General features: G+C 65.0%; 1 protein-coding gene across 4 annotated transcripts in view; it reads right to left on the reverse strand.

Annotated features, from left to right (window-relative positions):
* Positions 1–20,440, reverse strand: part of LOC107497363 (kinesin-like protein KIF19) — a 37,924-nt gene extending 17,484 nt beyond the window's left edge. Inside the window, exons 1-13 of one of the 4 annotated variants that reach the window (XM_036224816.1) lie at positions 19,947–20,438; positions 19,077–19,157; positions 15,542–15,652; positions 13,784–13,871; positions 12,909–13,045; positions 12,632–12,757; positions 11,510–11,704; positions 9,025–9,177; positions 8,064–8,186; positions 6,150–6,300; positions 4,433–4,610; positions 3,523–3,703; positions 656–926 (exon numbers count right to left, since the gene is read on the reverse strand). In XM_036224816.1, the coding sequence (XP_036080709.1) occupies positions 656–926; positions 3,523–3,703; positions 4,433–4,610; positions 6,150–6,300; positions 8,064–8,186; positions 9,025–9,177; positions 11,510–11,704; positions 12,632–12,757; positions 12,909–13,045; positions 13,784–13,871; positions 15,542–15,652; positions 19,077–19,157; positions 19,947–20,099 (1,948 nt within the window). In that variant the 5' untranslated portion in view covers positions 20,100–20,438. Of the gene's footprint in view, positions 1–655; positions 927–3,522; positions 3,704–4,432; positions 4,611–6,149; positions 6,301–8,063; positions 8,187–9,024; positions 9,178–11,509; positions 11,705–12,631; positions 12,758–12,908; positions 13,046–13,783; positions 13,872–15,541; positions 15,653–19,076; positions 19,158–19,462; positions 19,770–19,946 lie in introns of those variants that run through there. The other 3 variants (XM_036224817.1, XM_036224818.1, XM_036224819.1) reach the window with 3 other exon arrangements.
* Between the last annotated feature and the right edge of the window lie 218 nt (positions 20,441–20,658).

Genomic DNA, 20,658 nt, shown 5'->3' on the forward strand with positions numbered 1-20,658 from the left:
GTCCGTGTTACTGTCCGTGTTCAGGGAAGAGAACACCCTTGTTTTAGCAAATATGCCCTGAAGCACTAGCGGGTATCAAGAAATGTTTCGAGAGACAGAAATGTGGAGTAAAAATGAAAAATGTTAACGCTTGGAACCTGGAGGAATTCTTTGCTGTCCTGTCAGCCTCAAACCCCATCAGCACAGAGGGGTCCGGGGCGGGAGCTGGGAGGGCGGGGCGGGGCCTGCACGGGGCCCTGGGAGCGGGTGCCCGCTGTGCCCGGGGCCCGCGTGTGGCAGGCGGCGGGTCGTGGGACCGTGAGGCTGCAGGAAGCCTGCGCAGTCACCCGCGGAGATGACGCAGACTGGCGTGCCCTGCACGTGTCACTGCACGCCCACAAAGCCCTTCCTGGGAGACAGGTGAGTGCGAGAGCGCAAAGCAAGGAACGGTGTGCACGGCGTGCAGCGTAAAACCCGGTTAAGACACAGGCTCACAAGGCCCGCGGGGGGGTGTGCCGGTGACGGGGAGCAGTGAGGCGGGCAGAGGCAGCGGGCTGGGTGTCACGCCGCGCACTGCCCAGCAGCGCCCCTCCGAGTGCGGAGGAGCGGGGCGCGGGGCGCGGCCTGGGGGTGTTGCGGGGGCGTGGGGAGGGGCGTGGGGAGGGGCGGGCCTCACCCTGCAGCAGCCGCTGCTGGCCGCGGATGACGCGCTCGCTCAGCAGCCGGTGCTGCTGGAGGCGCTGGATGACCACGTCCTTCTGGCACAGCAGGTTCGCCCTGCGCAGGCTGCTGGCCTGCAGCTCGGTGTTCTCCACCTCCAGCTCGTGCGCCCGGCACAGCAGCCGCAGCACCTCCTTCTGGTCCGCGCTGATGGCCTGCGCGGGCAGCAGCTGCTGCAGCTGCGACGCCTTCTCCTGGGCGCAGGCCAGGCGCTGCTCCAGCTCCGCCTAGCGGACAGGGGGGCGGTTAGGGCGGGGCCAGGGGTCTCGGCCCTCCGCGCGCTCGTCCTGCGGGCTCAGGTTTGCACACTGAATCGCAGACACATGCGGTGATCAGCTCGGAGCGCACAGCACCCTGAACTCGCCCCGCCTTTTCTTCTCTACGGTGCCCAGGCATCTGGGTGCTGGGACCGCCCTCCAGGGTCGGCCGAGGCCTAGAGACCGAACCGCTCGCCAGGTGCACCTTTCAGACGCAAACCCCCGGCCCGAGCCCGCCCACCCCTCCTGGGTGGGCTCACAGCCTGCCCCGTCCGCAGGACTGGGCGAGCAGGGCAGACCGCGCAGCCACCACCCACACCAGCGGGTCCTGGGCCCGCTCCCCCTGCCGCGCCCGTTCCTCCCTGGTGAAGGCTCATATCTGTTTCTGTCCCCGGTGCTCCCTTGTGTGGCCCTGAGTGGCAAGGCGAGTCCCCTCCTCTCGGGAACTGTGAGGAACTGTTCCGGCCTCACTACGGGAAAGCCTCGATTCTTCTATCAAAACACTGTTTCAGACACGATCCCACGGCTCCCACACTGCATCTGCTGTGGGAAGCCAGCGCTGCCCGTGTCCACACTGTGGAGACGTCACACGCCACCTCTGTCCCCACAGGGCGCATCGCAGACTCCTGTCTACAGCCGAGGCCCTGGCTCCACACCAAACGCAGGAGCAGGAGACATGAGGCCCCAATGCCCAGCACCGCATGGGGCTGCTCCTGCCACAGAAAGCCGGCTGCGAGCTCCGTGGGACCCGCCCATGACCTGCAACCTTGCCCTGTGTGTCAGTCAGGGCTCCCGAGGCAGAAGCAGCAGGAGAGAGTGACATGTTCGTGCACGTGTACATATGTGTGTGCCTGTGCACACACACTACACAGACACATGCATTAACGGATATTTGTGTGTACGCTTATACACACGCATGCTCACAAAAAGATATCCTTTAAAGAACTGGCTCGCGGGACTGTGGGCTGGCCAGTCGGAGGTCTGCAGGGCGCCAGCAGGCTGGACGCCCAGGCAGGGGCTGACACTGCAGTCCTGAGGCAAATGACTGGGACACGTGTTCTGCGGGTTAGCCCTTCAGCTGATTGGTTGAGGCCCACCCATACCATCTAGGTCTTCTTTACTTACAGTCGAGTGACTGCAGATGTTAGCCACGCCTACAGACCGGTGTTTGAATTGCCAGCCACGAGAGCCCAGCCAAGCTGACTGACATAGACTGCCCACCACAGCACGTGACTGTCTGCAGGGCCCCAGGACGGTGCCCACAGCGGCCCAGTTGCCGGCCCCCGGGGCCGTGCCAGGCTCAGGCTGGCAGCCACAGGCACGCGCGCCAGCCTTCATGTGTCCGCCCTCTGGGTCCGAGAGCAGCCCGCCTTGCTCCCCTCCTTCTGAGGGAGTCGCCTGAGCGCAGCCCCTCATCCAGCCCCCCAGAAGCCGGCTCCTGAGTCCACACCGCGCTCCCACGCTGAGCCATGGTCGGGCTCGTCTTCTCCCCATGGGTTGTGAGCCTGAATCACAGAGGCTCCCCGTTCATCTTTCAGTCCCCAGGGCCCGGCATTGAGCTGGCCCCTTAAAATGTCGACTTGCTTTGATTGATTGACTGATTGGTCGATTGACTAATTAATGGACTCACGTTTACGTGCTGCACTGCATCTCGACACCCACACTCGGCCCTGCAGATCGTGCCCTCTGCCAGTGCACACCATCCGTCTGAGCACAAGGCTGTCCCTCACACTGGAGCTGGGGTCACGTATCCCCAACTCGCGGCAGGCAGAGGCGGCGGTGTCAGGCTCTTGGTTTGGCTTTTTCCACGGCTTTCCCAGGAAATAAACGCTGCCTGCCTTCCGCAGCATGGCGCCCCTGGCGCTGTCTCTGCTGGCCGGCAGCCGGCAGCCGTCCAGCCAGTGCTCTGGGCAGGCGGGCCGGGGAGCGGCGGCTACCCACAGCCCTGCCCGGGGCCAGCCCTGCCGTTTCTCTGAAGTGGGACTATCACGTGACTGACTAGCTGTCACATAAACATCTCACTCTCCTCAAGAGACGACAGTGTGAGAGGACGTCACTGTCCAGGGAGGACCCTGGAGTCTGGCCATGTCCCTGTTCTCGTATCGCACGCCCAAGGCCAGACTCGGGGAACTGACAGAGACGCTGACGGAAAGCCCCCGAGGGGAGGGCTCGCTCGCACATGCCGGGCCACTACCAAGGGCCTCTGCAAGCTGCAGGCTGGGCCATCCAGGCAGAGGGGCCAGCTGCCCGTCCACCGTGGACATAACAGTGCCACAGCCGCTGCCTCCTCTGTCCCCAGGGGTCTCTGCCCTGCACCAGCTCTGCGGCCCCCAGTGCAGCCACGACCCCAACGTGCAGTCAGACCCACCAGGCCCCAGGTCTGCACCTGCTCCCGGGGACTTGGGACATGTCCAATCGCCCTGCGCTCAGTCTCCCAGCTAGGGAGGAGTGGTCGGGCCTGTGGCGTGGCTGTCGTGAGAGGGCCCAGAGCCCCAGCAGGGATCGCCAAGCGTCAGCGACGGCCATCGCCGGTGTGTGACGTGGACGTGCCCGTCCCTCTCCCCACCTTGAGGGCCGCGGTTTTCCGCTGCTCGGCTAACAGCATGTTGACCTCCTCTCTGGCCAGGGCCACCTCGTGTGGCTCTGCAGACTTGCCCGCGTCCATGTCTGTGTCGGCCACCATCTGCTCCTCGTCCCCCTCAGGTGTCCTGTCCTGGGCATGGTGCTGGGTCTTCTCCCGCTCCCAACTGCAGCCATGACAGAGGGGTCAGGGGTCAGAGTGCAAGCCATGCCCCATCTTGGGGTCTTGGCACTTCTGTCCCAGAGTCCCTAATGGCACCAGCCGGTCTCCTCACAGGCGTGTGCCTAAAAACGGAGCAGAACTGGGTCTTCTGTATGACCTCTTCTATATTTATAAAAAACAAAAGGTATGAACAAAAACTGGAAGGAAATAAGGAAGGGGAGGGGAGGGAGAGTGGGGGCGGGGGGAGAACAGGCTGAAGCCCCAGCACTGCGCCTCAGCCCCCCGCACGGGCGGCGGGGCCCTCCAGCTTGTCCGGGGCAGCCGGAGGAGCTGCCAACAGCACTGCTGCCCGCACGCACATCCCCATCGGGATGGCGAACCCTGCAGCCCATCCCTCTGCGTGGGGTCAGCCTATTCACAGTGGGATGAACAGGGAGTGTGTGTGGAGCAGCGCCAGGAGCCCTGGCCAGCGGAGGCACTGCCTCGGGCCAACCCGCGGCCCCTCGAAGCCTATGAGGACGGTCAGAGGCACCTGGAGGCCTCCCCTGGGTCCAGCCAAGCGGCAGGGACAGGACCAGGCCAGAGGTCCTGCAGGCAACAGAGGGAGGCTGGACAGGAGCAACAAAAGGAGCTTCCGCCACCGGCCCCGCTGGCCCAGTGGTCCCCGTTGGCCTCCTGCCCCGTGGGGACGGCAGCGCTGGGCCCTGGGCGGCGCCCGCGGCCACGCACTCACTCCGCGATGGCCAGCAGGTGGCGGGACGCGTCGACGTGCAGCTCCACGTTGGCGTTCTCCAGCTCCGCCAGGCTGCGCCTCATCTCCAGCTGCTCCCTGAAGGCCCCGACCAGCTGGGCCCGGATCCTGTCCATCTGCAGGTGGCTGTCCTCTTCTGTGTCCTGGGTGGGCATCGTGCCTGGGGGCAGCCAGAGAGCCAGCTGTGCTGAGAGCAGAGCTCCCTGAGCCAGGGCTCAGTTCCACGTTTGCCCGCCACAGTGGCGTGCGGCCCGTGTGTGTGTGGGGGTGGTGGGTGACGGACGATGGATGGGTGGGAGACAATATTTGCAAGTCTTATATCTGCTAATATCCAAAATATACAAGGAACTCATATAACTCAATAGAAAAAAAATAATAACCCAATGTAAAAAATGGGCAAAAGATCTTAAGAGACATTTTTCCAAAGACGACATATCCAGCAAAGAAAGGTGCTCAACATCACTAATCAAGGAACTGCAAATCAAAACCACGGTGAGATACCTCCTCGCATCTGTCAGCGTGGCCGGCATCGAAAAGACAAGAGATGGCAAGGGCGGGCGGGACGTGGAGGGAAGGGAAGCCCGGGCGCTGCGGGGGCGTAAGCGCTGGAGAACAGCGTGCAGGTCCCCCTAAGCGTTAAAAGCGGGGCTGCCGTGCGACCCGGCCGCTGCGCTGCGGGGCATTTATCCGAAGGGACTGAAATCGGCATCTCGGGGTGATGTCCGCACCCCGTGTTCACGCAGCACTGTTCACAACAGCCAGATGTGGAAACGACCCAGGCGCCCGCAGGTGGATGCGTGAAGCACCACACAGAACGCCGGGCGCCGACACCACGTCAGGACGCGCGGCTCGGCCCTGAGAAGGCGGAAGCCCGGCCAAGCGGCCACTGGACCACGGAAAAGGGGGCGGGGTGGAAAGGGGGCGGGGCGGACAGAGGGCGGGGCGGAAAGGGGCGGGGCGGACAGAGGGCGGGGCGGAAAGGGGCGGGGCGGCCTGTGGAAGGAGCGACTTGAAAGGTCGAGGCCACGTGCAGGGCCCAGAAACAGCGCCAGCGCCCAGCACCCAGCACCCGGGAGAGGCGCCCAAGGCCGCTGAAGCTCTGGGAATTGAACCCCGGCTGGCTGGCTGAAGCCGTGAACGGGTTACTGGTAGCTTATTTTTGGTGTGGAGCTGGACTGCAGTGATGTTTTTGTAAAAACCCGTTTTTGGAGGGGTTGTGCTGATCTTTCTGTGTGTGTCCAGGCGGTAGGACCGGGGAGTGCGTGGGGGTGGGGAAGACAGCGCGGGGTCCCGGGGTCCCCACAAGGGCTTGCTATGTTGTTCTTTGTCCTTCTGCAGATGTCTGGAGCTCCCCGTAACAGAAAGCGTAAGCCCGCTTTCACTTGGGGGTCACGGCTGACCACTGAAGTCTCCCTGGCCTCTCCCCTCAAAGCCTCGACTCCTGTCATGTTCATGGAGCGAAACCCTGGCCAGGGAGCGCCCTTCGCCTGCACATCGGCGGAGGGGAGCCGAGCCTCGCTCCTGCGAGGCGCTCCCAGCATGCGGGCCTGCGGTCACCTCCCCTCACGCTTCCAATGAACCCCCTGCACCCACGCCCGGCCGCCACTGACCCTCCAGCCTCCTCCCCGCCACGCCCTCCCCGCGGGCTAGAAAGGGGCCCCTCAGCTCCTGGCCGCACCAGGCCTGCGCTGGGCTCTACCTCGTGCGTCCCGGACGCCGGGCTCCCTTTTCTTCTCCTGTTCCTGCCTCTCGATCTTGGACTTGAGGCGCTCGATCTTCCCGTGCAGGTCGGAGATGACGTCCGTGTACTGGGCGAGGTGGTAGGACACGCTCAGCAGGTTGCGCTTGACCTGCGTGGGCAGGACACGGGCCATGGTCAGGCCAGAGGGGCCGCCCCATGAGGACATGCCCGACAGCGACCTGGCTATACCAGAAACACCCAGACACCCGCCGTGGCAATTCAGATTAGCACTAGTCGGCCTTAGAAAGGACAGTTGGGCCTGGGGGACAGCGTGCTCACAGAAGGACACGTGCCGTGGGACTGCACGCGTGTGAGGGCCTAGAGGAGTGAGGGGCACACACAGGAAGGAGAGGCTGGGCGCCCAGGCTGAGGAGGGGGTGGGGCGAGCATTCCACGGGGCCAGTCTCAGTTTGGGAAGATGGGACGTTCCGGAGGGGTGGTGGTGACGGCTGCCCCTGAACTGAACGTGCTTAAAATGATGCACTTTATGTTGTACATGTTTGGCTGCAATAAAAAATTCGAATGACCCATCAAAGCTTTTGAGACGCTCCCCCAAGGGCGCCCACCGCTGTGGTTCTGACGCGGGCCTGCCCGGCCCTTCACGGTGTGGGTCTGTGCGCGTACGCACCCCCAGGGGCATGTGGGGAGCTCCTTCGGTGTAGGGTCGGCATTGGGGCTTGTGTACTTTATATCAGACTGTAGCTACTATTCTTGCATTTGCTTTTTCCCATCCACCAGCGTATCTCGGGGGCCAGCCGTCTGCACAGGGGGCTCCACCCCATTCTCTGTAGCAGCTGCATGGCGGTCCATGGGGGGGGCCGCCTGCGTGTCTGTCCCCATGGTGGGCACTTCGGGGCTCTCCAGCGACACGACCTCCTCGCGCACAGGGGCCCATGTTTCTCTCTGGCGGATGTGGGGGGGTGGCTCTGCGTCACTGGGCAAAGTGCTCAGTCGCCCCAAGTCTGCTCCCCTCATCGCTTGGAGCTGGCTTCCTGGTGCGGCCCGGGCCCCCTCCGCTGGAGGCCCCCCTCTCTCCCAGTGCCCTGTGGCCCTCATTCAGAGCACTTGCTACCACTGGAAATGGCGTATTTGTGAGTTCCAGTTTCACAGCTGCCTCTCCCCACTGCCAAGCTCAGGGTTTGGGTGAGAGCAGAGGCTCCGTCCATGCTTCATCATGGAGCCCAGCTCAGAGCTGGACAATGGGGAGGGCTCACCGCGTTTGTGGACAGATGACAATAACGATGGAACAGCACCTGTCACGTGTCGACCGCCAGTCATTGGCGTGCTAAGTGGCTGACGGCCAATTACCTCACTGAGTTCTCAGCCTCAAGAGACGAACCCTTAGACTGGGCCCAGTGGTGTAGACAGAGCAGTGCAACAGCTCTAGGTGTGCATGCTGGGCCCCCGGGCCCACTCTGCTCTGGCCGCGAAAGGTTGGAGATGCTGCTTTCTCTCTGTGCCCCGTCTGTAAAATGGGGTGGTGACTGGCCCCGCCTCCCAAGGAGAGGGTCGTTGAGAGTGAAGATCACCAAGTCACATGGAGAGTTTACAGCATGCCAGGCACAGAGACAGCTCCTGTCCTAAAACCCCGGACCCTGTGGATGGGGCCTTATTTGCAGATATAATTAAGGCTCTTGAGACAAGGTCATCCTGGACAAGGGGCTCGGCAGGGCCCTCAGCCCAGTGCCAGTGCCCTCATCAGAGAGGAAGGAGATACGGAAACATGAGCGAGCCCTGTAAGGAAGGAGGAGCCACAAGCCACGGCGTGCCAGGAGCCACCACAGCAGGAGGGGACAAGCAAGGACCCTCCTGAGACCGGCCGGAGGGGGCGGGGGGTGGGAGAGCCCGCGTGGGGGCGGGTGGGCAGCGCACCCTTGTCTTGATGTTCTTGGCTCTGTAGGCGTACAGCAGGGTGGTCCGCGACTCCTCGAAGTGTGTGCTGGCTGGGCTGATGTGGGCGATCATCACTGTCCGGCTGTTCCCACCTAGGGCATCCTGCCCAGTGGGAGGCACAAGCTGGGTGAAGTGAATAGACCCCCACCTACCCGGTGCTGCCACCCATCTCCCACTGGCCAAACCCTGAGAGGAGACCGAGGGCTCAGTGCTCGGGGTGGTGATGCTCATGGAGGGGTGGGACCCGTTCCAGGCCCACCCGACCTGATTTCCGCTCTTATGTGGGCAGATTAGACCACGAGGCCAAATTCGCAGACTTTCCTTCCTTGCTTTGCTTATTAGAGCCTGCCCTGCTGTAGAAGAGAAGCCACGGTACTCAGCCCAGCAGAAAGGGGCGTCTCCTCAGTCAGACCGAATGCAACGGGCAGGCAGCCTCAGTTAGATAGTGAGTTCCCTGTCCCTGGGAGTAGGCAAGCATGGGCTAGGCCATACTCAGAGGGATGGTGGGGTAGTCAGGCAGTGACTAGCAATGGTTTCTACCATGTTTTCTTCCTTCAGAGGTTCCTGAAAGGGCCCTAAAGACCCAGGTGGAGGCCTCAAACCAGTCAGGTAAGTCCTGAAGATGCAGCCAGCCATAGGAGCAGTGCATACACACATGCCCGCGTGCACACGCACACACATGTACACACACATACATGCACCACTCACATGCATGCACACACATGTGCACACCCTGTGTGCAGCGCACACATGCACGTGCATGGCACATGCATGTGCACATGCACACACGTGCATGCACTGGCACTTTGCATGTGCACGTGTGTGCACGCATGATGCAGACATGTGCACTGCGTGTGGTGCGTGTGTGTGCGTATACACACTGTGCGTGCGCACAACGTGCACACACACGCATGCGCACGCATGCACACCCAGCGCGTACCTTGAGCAGGCGCGTGAGTTTGCTGTCCCGGAAGTTCACGTACTGGGCGCGGCCGCCGCCCTTCTCGCTGAGCGCGTTGATGCAGGTGCCCAGGGCCAGCAGGGAGCGGTTGATGTGCGCGCCCTCCTGCATCCTCTTGCCGCGGTTCTGGGCCTGCGGGGGAGAGGCCGGGCTGGAGGGAGGACGGTGCGTCCCCCACCGGGGAGGGGGCTGAGGCCCAGGCGCCACGCCCCGGCCCGCCGGGTGCTCAGGCTCTGTGTGCACGGGCTGCACCCTGCAGCACCAGGGCTGGTGCCATAAACGACAGGAGCCTGCAGGGGAGCACCGCGCAGCCACCACCGGGGATGAGCGCGAGCTGTTCGCCGAGGTCGAAGACGCTCATTGTCATGAATGAGATAAAACTGGGTCCGAGAGGTCTGTGCAGAACGATCACTCTGACTCCGAGACTAGGAGGTGTGTTTACCTCACGCTTTCTCGTTAAGGACCTGGGTTTTGGGCCACTTTGGAGCACGGCTTGAGAGTGGCCTATGCCACTTCTCGAGCAGTCCTCCCAGTCTGCCTCAGGGACTTTGTTCGCTAGGGCGACAGCGGCCGGCGCCGCAGGGCCACGGTGCGGGCCGGTGGGCCAGCAGCTGCGCACTCCTGGCCCTCTCGCCGGGTGGGGGGGGGGGGGCTGGTGCGGGCGGGGGCCGGGGCCTGCTCCTGTCCGTCTCACAGACTTGGGCTTTCTCTGAGCCCTCCTGTCCTGGGTAAAACTTTGTGAGGGATTTTCTGTGAGGAAATGGCAGCCCACAAGGTCAGATCCCCAAGTCCGGCAGATCCTAAAGACAGCCCGCTAGGTCACCCAGGCCCGGAGGGGGCAGTGGTCTGCCCAGAGGCACACAGCAAGGTGCGGCAGGGTGAGAACGAGGGCCCAGGGCCTGGAATCTGTCTGGCGGCCTCTTCCAGAGGAAGCTGGTCTCCACCGTGCCTTCCAAGGACAAGCCCAGCGGGGACAGGCTAGAGCCCCAGGTGCCGCTCCGGGTCCCAGCGCGGTTTCCTCCACCACACTCGCTTCCTCCCTATGAGCTTGTCTGCCCCCACGTCTGCCTGCATGTAACCCTGTCTTGGAGTCTCTGCGTCGCGTGCCCTGACATCTGAGGCCCTGCTGACCGTGCGGGGACCGCCCTCCAGGGTCACCCGGGGCCTAGAGAGTGAACCACTCGCAAACCTCTCAGACGCAAACCCATCTGCCCCCAGCCCACCCGCCCCTCCTTGGTGGGCTCCAGTCTGGCCACTGTGCACCTCTCACCCAGGGCTGGGTACCAGGCAACTGGGGACAGGCCAGTGCCCAGAGCCCAGAGGAGTCACCCACCAGCCCAGCCGGGTCGCCCCTCCTCGCCTGTTCCTCCCGTAGAAGCCACAATGAAGGGTCTCGTCCGCGGTTCCCCCCGCTCCCGAGGGGCCCTGGTGCTCCCCGGGGGGTCCTGCCTGGCGTGGTGGGCCCCTCCTCTTGGAAACTGTGAGTAAAATCGACCTTCTCGGCGGCCGGCGGCCCCTGGTCTGCTGGCCTCGTCGCCCATGCACACACCTCAGGCCTGAGCAGGCGCAGCCTGTCCCAAGCCCCAGGGCCGGGCCAGGCGCAGGGCAGGTGACCGAGTGACGCGCCTCCACGATTGACAGGCAGAACATGTGATGCAAACTGGGGTGAAAGGCACGGATTTGCGCCTGGAACCCCTAACGCCTCTGGGCGTCTGGGAGGGAGGCTCGGCGCTGCCCACTCGCCCGTGCCGGGACCGGGCGGGGCCTGACGGCGTGCGCCTGGCGCGCGGAGGGACGTGAAAGCCGTCGCTGGCGGCCGCTGTCCTCTGACACCACCCCTGCCAAGCGCCGCGTCTGAGCCGGGCCCTGGGCCGGGTCCCGCCCTCGAGGAACGCTCAGGCCCAGGGCCGCAGACGCGGGCGCGGCCTCCGCTCCCTAAGGCCCGGTGGGCGAAGGGCGTGGCGGCCGGTGGGCGGGGCCCTCGGGCGGAGCGTCCGGCCCACAGCCATGGCGGGTCACAGTTAAGTGCCCCGTCCTCCCGCAGGCACACTTCACGCCCGCTGTGCCCTCCGCCCGACGGGCTCTGCCTTGCACTCCAAGTTCCTAATGCCCCCTCAGGCTCAGCGCCGGACACCATCGCCCCCCGGCCTCCTCTGGGCTCCCGCAGCCTCAAATCTCAAAGCACAGGCCCCCCCCATCCTGCAGCTCTGTCCCCCGGCCCCCGCGGCTCTGAGCTCCCTGAGGGCGGGCCTGGGCCTCATCCCCAGGGGTCCTGCCGCAGGAAGCCTCGCATGGGCTGAGGATTCATTCAATCGACAGGCATCTAGCGGGAGCCTCTCCGAGCCAAGTGCTCTTGTAGGCGCTGGAGATGCTGCTGGACACAGGTGGACAGGGGCCCGGGCCAGACTGAAGGTCAGTGGTGGTGACAGGGGAGGGAGGGGCGGGGGGCGCGCGGGCACGGCACCTGGGACGCCCGCTCCGAGCCCGCCAGGTCCACCATGAACAGCCTCCCGACGCGCACTTCCTCCGCCGCGGCCGAGCCGCGACGCTGCTGGCGCACGGCGACCTGCAGCACGGCGTGGGAGCGCGAGGACGTCTGGTTGGCGGCCGTGGGCTCCTGCGTGCGCTGCCGGTTGCCTCTGGTGAGGAGCTGCATGATCTGCGGACAGAGGCAGCAGCAGGCGGTCGGGGCCAGGAACGGAGGATCACGGGGCGGGAGGGGGGCCGGGCCCCTTCGCGTGCCCTCCGTCGGCCCCGCCGCCCGGACACGGACGGCAGGGCCTGGAGCGGGGGAAGCGGCTTCCGGTTCGCGGCACGAGGAGTCGGCGCATCCGGCAGGGACGGCACCTTGCTGACAGGTGGGTCGCGTCCTCCCTGTCCTCTGCCTGCGGCAGACATCGCCAGTGGGTTACCCAACTCTCCCCCAGAGCCCGGGGCAGCCCCCGACAGTCGTGTGGAGCTGGCGGGAGCCCTGAAACCCATTTGCGAGCGAACGGCTGTGGGAACCAAGCCCACGAGCCTCTGCTGAGCACCTACTGTGTGCAGGCTGTGCTGGGACTGCAGAGCACGTGTGGCGGGAGCCTCGTATGGTCCTTGTTAAGGGCCAGGCCAGAGGCTCCCCTTCCCCGCCCCCGACCCACACGGGATGACGCTGAGGCCGCCTGGACGCCGGCCGCCAGCATGGCGGGAGCACACGGTTGTCACGGGGCTAGGGCCCGAGGGGTGCGTGGGTCTGGGGGCAGCAAGGGGGTGGGAGGCCCCCGAGGGCAGTGTGCAGTGCGGGGCGGCACGGGGGGAGCCTGGAGGCAGGGGAAGCAGCAGTGGCTGCAGAAGCCTGACAGCTGCCCTGCCCTGCCCTGGAGCAACTCTCAGGGCCGAGACCGACCCGGCCGACGCTGGCCGCGACTGCGGGAGCAGGGCGCAGACGAGGGCTCTGAGTGTGCCCGGCTCTGACGTCTGCTCCGAGCAGCTGTGGGTGCAGCGTCTGCTGCCCCCTGGGCTGGGAAACGGCTCTGGGCTGTGTGCCCGGCTCTGCTCTGTGAGCTGGAAAGGGGCTCCTCGCGAGCGTGGCCGCCAGGCCCCTCACCTCCTGGGCGTTGGAGGTGGACACCTCCGTGATGCCCGCGATCTGGATGCTGCCCCTGGAATCTTCCCTCAGTTCCAGAAAGCCGGAGGACGGGTTCAGGAGGTCCCGGATCACTTCGTTGTAAATCTGGGATGAGACAGACAAGCGCGAGCCTGGAGGCTTCGGCAGAGAACTGGCGCGGACTCACGACTCGCCGCGGCTCTGCGTCTTCCGAGAACCTCGGCCGCTCTGAAGACCCGCGGGCGCGACGAGGCCCCCACGGCGGCAGGCAGCTCACCTCGAGGTACGACATGGACACGCTGTAGTCCGTGCGGTCACTGGCCTCCTCGATGGCCCGGAAGAGGTCTGTGAGGGTGCGCAGGTAGATGCCGGGCTCCGCGTCCATCCCCAGCATGGTGTGGGTCTTCCCCGCGCCTGTGGGAGCAGGCGGGGCTCCTGACGGCCCAGACCCCGCCCGGCTGCGCCCCCCGCCAGGCTGTGCAGACCCTGCCTTTGGCGGGGAACCCCTGGCCCCCACCCCCTGTGGCCCTGACACTTTCCGTTTGGGAAACAAGGACACGAGGCGTCCGGACAGTCTCGCGGCCGCCCTGGGCGGACGCGGTGGGGTGGGAGTGGGCTGGAGTGGGGCGGGCCTGGCCGCTCCGCCGGCTCCAGGTTCCCGTCGGGGTGTCTGAGCTGTTTTACAAGGAGAAATAACGCGCCACGCTTTTTAAGGAGTGTCTTCCCATGGGGGATGCTGTGCTGGCCACTCCCTGCGTGCCTGGGGCCTGGCCATGGTAGGTGCTGGCAGATGGCTGCGGAGACTGCAAGCAAGCCGCGTCCCAGTGCCTCGGTTTCCCCATCGGCACAGGGAGGTGCTAGGCCCTTCCAGCTCTGACCCTCTGTGATCCTAGTTTTCAAGAGGAGAGAGGCAGCTTAGCTTTGCAAGTATTTGTCTCCCTCAGCTTGAAATTGCCGAGAGGAATCCGGGCTTCTCGTGGGTGACACCGGTAGGCTGGGGTCGGATTCCCTATTTGGCCCCACCAGCTGTGCGACCTTGGAGGGGCTGCGACCTTGGAGAGGCGTCGTGGGAAGGGAGCCAAGCACCTGCCTTCTGGGGCAGCTGCTGGCCGCAGCCCCGTCCCCGCCTCGGGGCGCCGCGCCCCGCAGTACCTGAGGGGCCGTAGGCAAACACGGTCGCGTTGTATCCAGAAATGACGCCTTCCACTAGGTGCTGAGTGGTGGCACAGTACACGTCTTCCTGTGGACAGACAGAGGGACAGACGGTCCGGCAGACAGCCTGCCGGAGCTGGGCGCCTGGCCGTTTGGAGGGGAACGGGCGGCGGGGCCAGCAGCTGTCGGCCCCGCAGCTGCCCGGGGCCCACGCGGAGGGGCAGCCCGGACGGGTGGGCGTCGCCCGCCTGCAGCCCCGGGGCTTGGCCCTGGGTGCCTGGGGGCTCGGGCGCGCTGCCCCACCGCGCCAGGCCGCACGTGGCTGCGAGGGGGCGACGAGGCAGCTCCTGCCGTGAGGCCCACGGCGGGTCTGGTACTAAACACCTGTGAGTCCTCGCCAGGCTTCTGCAGGACCTGGGAGAAATCAGAGAGCGCGCAAAGGGCTGGAAACCCGCGAGGGCACCACGACTCGTCTTTACGGGCCAAAGCCAGACCCCGGGGGTGAAAGCTCCGGGCCAGAGGCGCGTCGCGACACGAGGGGTGGGCAGCGAGCGCCCGGTCCGCAGGGCGTCCGGGGCTGGTGCGGGGCCGCGCGCGGCTGGGGCACGGGCCCCCTCCCCCGGCGGGACGACAGCTGCGCGTGGCCTGCCCGCCTGCTCCCCGGCGGCCCACGGAAGCGTGACAGGTGGGACGAGCGGTGGCTCTGGGGAGGCTCCAGCTGCTGCAGTCGAGAACTAGGGGACAGGCAGGGCCCGTGGCCGCCTGGCCGCTGAAGCCGCGGCGTGGCGTGCGGAGTCCCTGTGCCCGCTCCGCGTGGGAAGGGGCGGTCCTCGGGTACCGGGCCGCAGCCGACACGCGTCCCTTACTGGGCTTCGTCCTGGGGCCAAACACCCCCCAGACGTCACCGCCTGGTGACCTGACGTCCCCACATCAGGGGCCGGGCCGCGGTCCCGCCGTGCAGGCCTCAGGAGTAAGGGTCCTTCGCTGTGTCACACTGCCCTGGGGTGAGGGTCAGGTGACTTGCTGGACAGCCTTTTGTCCTTGGTCAAGTGTGCTGGTGAGGAGCATGCCCTGACCCCGGGTGCGAACGCCCCGTTCTGGCCGCGCGCGTGAGCTCGTGGAGCCTCGGGCTCTCACCCTGGGCTGGGCGCCCGGCCCCCCTCCCGCTGCTCTCACGCAGGCTCCTTCTCCTGTCCACCCAGAAAGGCCTCCGCTCCCCGCCGCCTGCCGCGCCGTCGGCACAGCACCCTGCGACTAGTCTGTTTGCTCGGACCTGCTTCCTACTGTCTGTCTCCCTCCCCGCCACGTGGGCCTGGGGGCAGCGGGTGTGTTCTAGCTGCACGGCAGATGGGGCGCCCTGTGTTAGAGGGGTGGGTGGGTGGATGACAAAGACACATGGACGAAGGGCGGACGGTTGGATACATGGACAACAGACACCTACATGGGTGGGTGGATAAATGCGGCGATGGATGGATAGATGGGTGGGTGGGCGGGTGGGTGGGTGGATGGATGAGTATGGGTGGGGGACAGATGGGGGATGGACGGGTGGGCATCTGGGTGGGTGGGTGATAACCAGATGTGCAGATGGATGGAGACGTGTAAAGCCCGGCAAACCTTCTTGAGCATAGAGAGGCCCCTGTGAGAAGTCACGGATGAGCCCACCTGGCCACCGCGTCCTCCCAAGGGGGCTCTGGGGCTTGGCGAGGACGCCCACGCAGCTCGGCCCCGCCGGGGACATGGGGTGGGGGGTGGGGGCACCTGCGATGCATGCTGGTCGAAAACGACGTCGAAGGTGAAGGTCTTGTCCCGGGCCCGGTGCGAGCGCAGGGTGTCCTCGGCGTCCTCACCGGGGTCCATGAGCACCGCCACCTGGGAGCAGGGAGAGGGGCTTCGGCAGGGTCTGCCCACAGAGGCAGGGCAGGCCGGCGCCTCGCGACTACGCGTGACAGCAAAGGGCTTTGTAAACTCTAGCGTGTGGCACACTCCCCACGCAGCCCTGAGCATGGCTGTTACCCGGCTGCCTGCCTCTTGCTCAGGGGCCATGCCACCCACCGGAACGGGAAGAACGGAGAAGCGGGGGCGCCCAGGGCCTGGAGGGGGGAAGGGCCCCGATCCCCGTAGCTGGCTCTGTGTTTGTCTGAGGCCTCGGTCACCCCTCCAGGGCCCTTCTCTGTCTCCCACAAATGCGTAATTATGAAGCAAGGTGTGCAGGGCCTCTGGGGACCACACGGGAGGTTCAAAGGAGCCCTTCACAGGGGACTGGAGGGCGGGGCAGTTAGAGACCAACTGCTGTTTACTCCTGGCTGGTGGGGGCAGAGGGCCGACAGGAGCCCTGCCCCCGCCACCCCACCACCAGCCACCGCCGCCACCCCCTCCCTTGGTCCACAGCTTTGGAAACAGGTCCCAGGAAGCGAGGGCTGCCCAGAGGTTCCTGGGGTGCCGGGCAGGCGGGGAGAAGCCCCCAGGCCGCCCTGGCTTCGGGCCAGCACCTTTTTCCATGACACAAGCCAACCCTCCTCTCCTACACCCCTCTCCTCCCCTCCCAGTGACGCAGGCTCAGGGGCAGCCCCCGCGCGGCCAGGCCTGCGCTGCGGGGCACACTGGACACATGCCTGCAGGGGGCTCCCAGCCCAGCCCCGGCAAGTGAGCCTGGCGGCTGAGAGCTCGGGCTCCGGAGCCTGCGGCCTCGTCCCAGTCCTCGCCCATCACAGCCAGGGGCCTGAGACAAGCTCCCGCGCCTCTCGGGGCCTCGGCTGCCTCGCCTGTGGAACGCGTGTGAATGATCACGGAACCCTCGCTCCGGGGGGTACGTGGCAGCACGTGCCCACGCTGCACAAAGCGTGTTCAGAAGGAGCCGGCTGCGTGGGGTCGTGGAACAGGAAAAGGGTTTGTTTGGGTTTTTTTGGCTATAAATAAAATTATAGAGAGAAATCAGCAAATTAGAATACATCTGTAGATGAGATAATGTTGTATCAATATTAATTTCCTGACTAATCACTGTACTGGGGTCACTGAATGTTCTTTTTTTAAGAAATACGCCTTAGAATAGCTGGGTGTGGGGGGCGTTACGTCCCGTTCGCTCCGAAGCGCCCCTTGAGGGGCGCGTGTGGGCACCCCTGGCCGCACCGCCCAGGGGCTCTGCAGGGGTCTTGCGGCTCTCTGGTTAGTCTGAAGTTACTTCAGAATGAAAAGTTAAAAGAAAATGCCCCAGCATGGATGACCCTCGAACGTGCTCGGTGAAATACGACAGAGGCCGCTGTATGATTCCATCTGTGGGACATGCCCAGGCAGGCAAATCCAGGCAGGCGGACGGAGCCGCTGGGGACGGGGAATGGGGTGGGGGAGGAGGCACCGCGATGGGGGATGGAAACGTTTTGGAAACAGACGGAAGTGTGGCTACACGCCAACTCAGTGGCTAAACGTTCATTTTAAAATGGTGTGTTTTAAATGTTGTGAATTTCACCTCCAGTTTTTTAAAAGTGGGCTGTCTTTTGCACAAAGTACAGCAAGGCAGCGTTGGGTTTGGGAGCCAGGCCTGAGCCCGGCCCACACAGGCCAAGGGGAGACCAGACAGTGACGTGGGGGCGTGGTGCAGATGGAGGGGGTCCCCGGGCGCCTGTGACCAGCCACCCACTGTCGCCGCACACACACCCCACGGCACACCGACCCAGTCCCAACAGCCTGACTCCCAGGCGCCCCGGCTGGGAACCAGGCGCCCCGGCTTGCAAAGCCACTCCCATCGCCCGCTTCACTTCGGCTCCCTCGGCCCACGCCGTCCCCTGTGCACTCCAGAAGGGCCCTGCTTCCCTAAAGTCGCCTGGCCCCCGAAGCCAGCAAACGGGGAGGAATTCTCGCTCTAAGTAGAAGGGCATCCTGAGCTTAAGAAATCACTGGCAACCTCGATGCCCACCGGGTTGCCCAGGACTGAGGCCAGCGGGCCACACACTGAGGTGACACTGTTTCAGGTGTGAGTTGGTCACCTTGCAGGTGTGTGGCCAATAAACAGCAGGAAGACAAAAGGGGCATTGTGACTCCACGTGGGTGTGGCCGAAGCCCCTGTCAAGGCATAAGACCAGCACCCGGGGACAACGGAGAGCTTCCCGAGCGGGGGTCAGTCCCCACAACGGACGAGGCGGTAAGACTTAGGGACTAGGGCCACTATTGTGAGAGCCACTACCAATTTCAGCAAATTATCATTTGCCTTAGAAGGGGTCTCAAAGGGCACTGCCCCCCACCGCTCTCCTGCGGCATTTTCACCAGCGAGGGACAGTTCAGGGCACCGAGACCTGTGAGCCTGTGTCGAGAACAGCCCGGCTCCGCCCTGCGGCCCCAGCCCCTGCGTCTGTGTCCTGAGTCTTTGTCTGGGCCCCTCTGCAGCATCTGGAGGAGTCGCAGACACCGTCTCCGCACTGCAACTAGGGAGCGCTCTTCACAGCAAGCCCGCACCCCGCGGCTTAACAACTGCCTTCTTCCTTTAATGCGTCCTCGGCCATGAGCTCGGCGCGAACCCCCGGCCTCTCTGCCTGCTCCGGGAGGCTGACGGCCAGCAGTCCGTCCGCCCTGGGCCCCAGCATCCTGGGGCCTCTGCCCGAGTGCAGACGTGCTCCGAGGACCTACAAACCATCCCTCACGAACAACTGGCTCTCTCACAACAAACGGGAAACCAATTCACTTGACATCATTTTGTTTTACCCAAAATTTGCCATATATTCTGGCAAATAATGACCAACATTTCTAAATTGCGCTGGGCTCAGCTACAGAGCCTGTTCCCGAGGGGCAGGAACCCCAGCCCGCGAACCGGCCGCCCAGTCACCTGGACCTTTTTCAAAGCCACAGGTGTAGCCCAGGCTGCCCCCCGACCTCGGCCGAGCCCCGTCCTGCGGGGTCAGGCAGGAGCGCGCCCCCCCCATCCATCCGCACCACCCCCTCCCAGGAGGTGCTCCCAGCCGCCCGAGGCGCCATGAGGACGTCTTGGTAGCGGCCTCCGGTGACCACCACGCCTCTGCTTCTCTGTGGCACTGAACTCCCTGACACTACACATTCATCTGTTAACTGGTCGACCCCCAACTCCGCCCACCATTCTTGAAAAGGAAGCTTGGTGGGGTGGCCCCGGCTCCTTCCGTGTCTGGAGCAGGGGCAGCCTGTGAGTTCTCGATATTAACATTTCTTGAGCAAACAAACGAACGAACTAGTGAATGAGCAAACGAGTGAGTCAGTGAATGAGTGAATGAGCGAGTGACGTAGGGGAAGTGCTCCGGGAAGGGGGACGCCCGCTGTGTCCCCACAGCCTCACCTGGTCCCCCACTTTGTGGGCGATGACGGTGGCGCCTTCCTCCAGCTCGGAGTCGTTGAGTGGCCGAATCCGCAGCGCCACCTGTGGGCAGACGTCACGCAGCTGCGTCCGGGGGCCTCGGTCCCCTTTCTTCCTCCCTCGTCCCGCCCGCGTGCTCGGCTCTCAGTGGAGCAGTGAAGGGCCCTGAGCCCCACGCGCCCCGCCAGGCGTCAACTTCTCCACGCGTGGCAGGGGCTCGTTCCTGGCCCACGGCGACACAGCCGCCCTGGGATCGTGGCCGCCCTCGCCAGCGGGGGGACCGAGATGCCTGCCCAAGGCCACGCGGAGGCCACGTGGCCTAACTCCTCACCAGCCGCTACTGCTTCCTCGCACCAGAAGGGACTGACCTTCTCACAGGCCACAGGAGGCGGCCACGGCCTGCTGTCCACGGCTCTGCCCGCCCCTGCCACACGCCGGGGACCCCAGGCCCGAATCCTCCTTCCTCAGCATCCCTATGAGCTATGGGCCCGGCCAGCCGCGCCTCCTGGAGAAGCAGACGCTGCGGCTCTCCCTGGGGGGCGGCCACGACAGGGTCCCTTTGCAGCCAGCCTACAGGCTGCGGGAAAGGCCTTGGCCCCAGCTCACCCAGTGGTCAGATGGGCTGAGGCCCTGGTCACCTGGCACACAGGTTTTGCCAGGCCTTGTGGGTGTCCCGTCCAGGGGTCCTGCTGCAGGCCCCCAGTTCCCCGGGAAGCCAGAGGGCAGGGGGGTGTGGGCGTGTCTGAAGCTTGCAGTGAGGTGGGGGAGAGGAGGGTCACTTTCCCCACACACGGGGAGGAGGCCGCCTCGTGACACAGCCCGAAGGCTGCCAGAGGCATGAGCCACACTCACCATGAGCTGCTGGTCCTTGGGCTCCACCTCCCTCATGGTGGGGCTGCCCCAGGCTGGCGAGGGGCCGGCAGCGGGCAGCGCGGCTGCGCCTTGCTCCCTGCTACCCACGCTACAGAGCCTGTCGGGCCTCGGCCCAGCCCCGCCCTGCCACATCAGCGGGCCCTGGGGGCCCAGCTGCTCCCCAGCTCTCAGGGGTGCTGGGACTGCTCACGTGGGCCTCCTGCGGCTGGGTGGCCCAGGCCCTGGGAGGGAGTCTGGCTGCACACGGGGACAAGATCCAGACACCGGTCCAGGCTTTTAAAGCTATGCTCTGCTCTGATGCCATGGGAACCTGAGGTGCCTCACTTGCTCAGCAGGTGAGCCTGCCCGAGGCCTGCGCCAGCCAGGGCCGTGGAGCTTTCCCACCAGGGGGGGCGGACGCCGCCAACGCACACTGACTGAGACACTTCCGGCTGCGAATGCTTTTCCCCCGGCAATGCGCTTCCAAAGCAACCTTGAAATGACCTCTGGTCTGCCGACTCCGAAGCGGCTTTTGGCCCCATGCCCACGGTGCCGTCTGCACCACGCCCGGGGCCTGAGCAGTTACTGTTCAATGGCGCACTCAGTTTTTCCACTGAGGTCTGCCCCAGGGACCACACTGCACGTGAGCATAGCCAGGCTGCGCCTGCAGCCCCGGCAGGAGACCTGCGTGCCCGGCGCGCGGCCCTGGGTG

The sequence above is a fragment of the Rousettus aegyptiacus genome, unplaced genomic scaffold (genome assembly GCF_014176215.1).
Source record: "Rousettus aegyptiacus isolate mRouAeg1 unplaced genomic scaffold, mRouAeg1.p scaffold_m13_p_7, whole genome shotgun sequence".
NCBI classification, from domain to species: domain Eukaryota; kingdom Metazoa; phylum Chordata; class Mammalia; order Chiroptera; family Pteropodidae; genus Rousettus; species Rousettus aegyptiacus.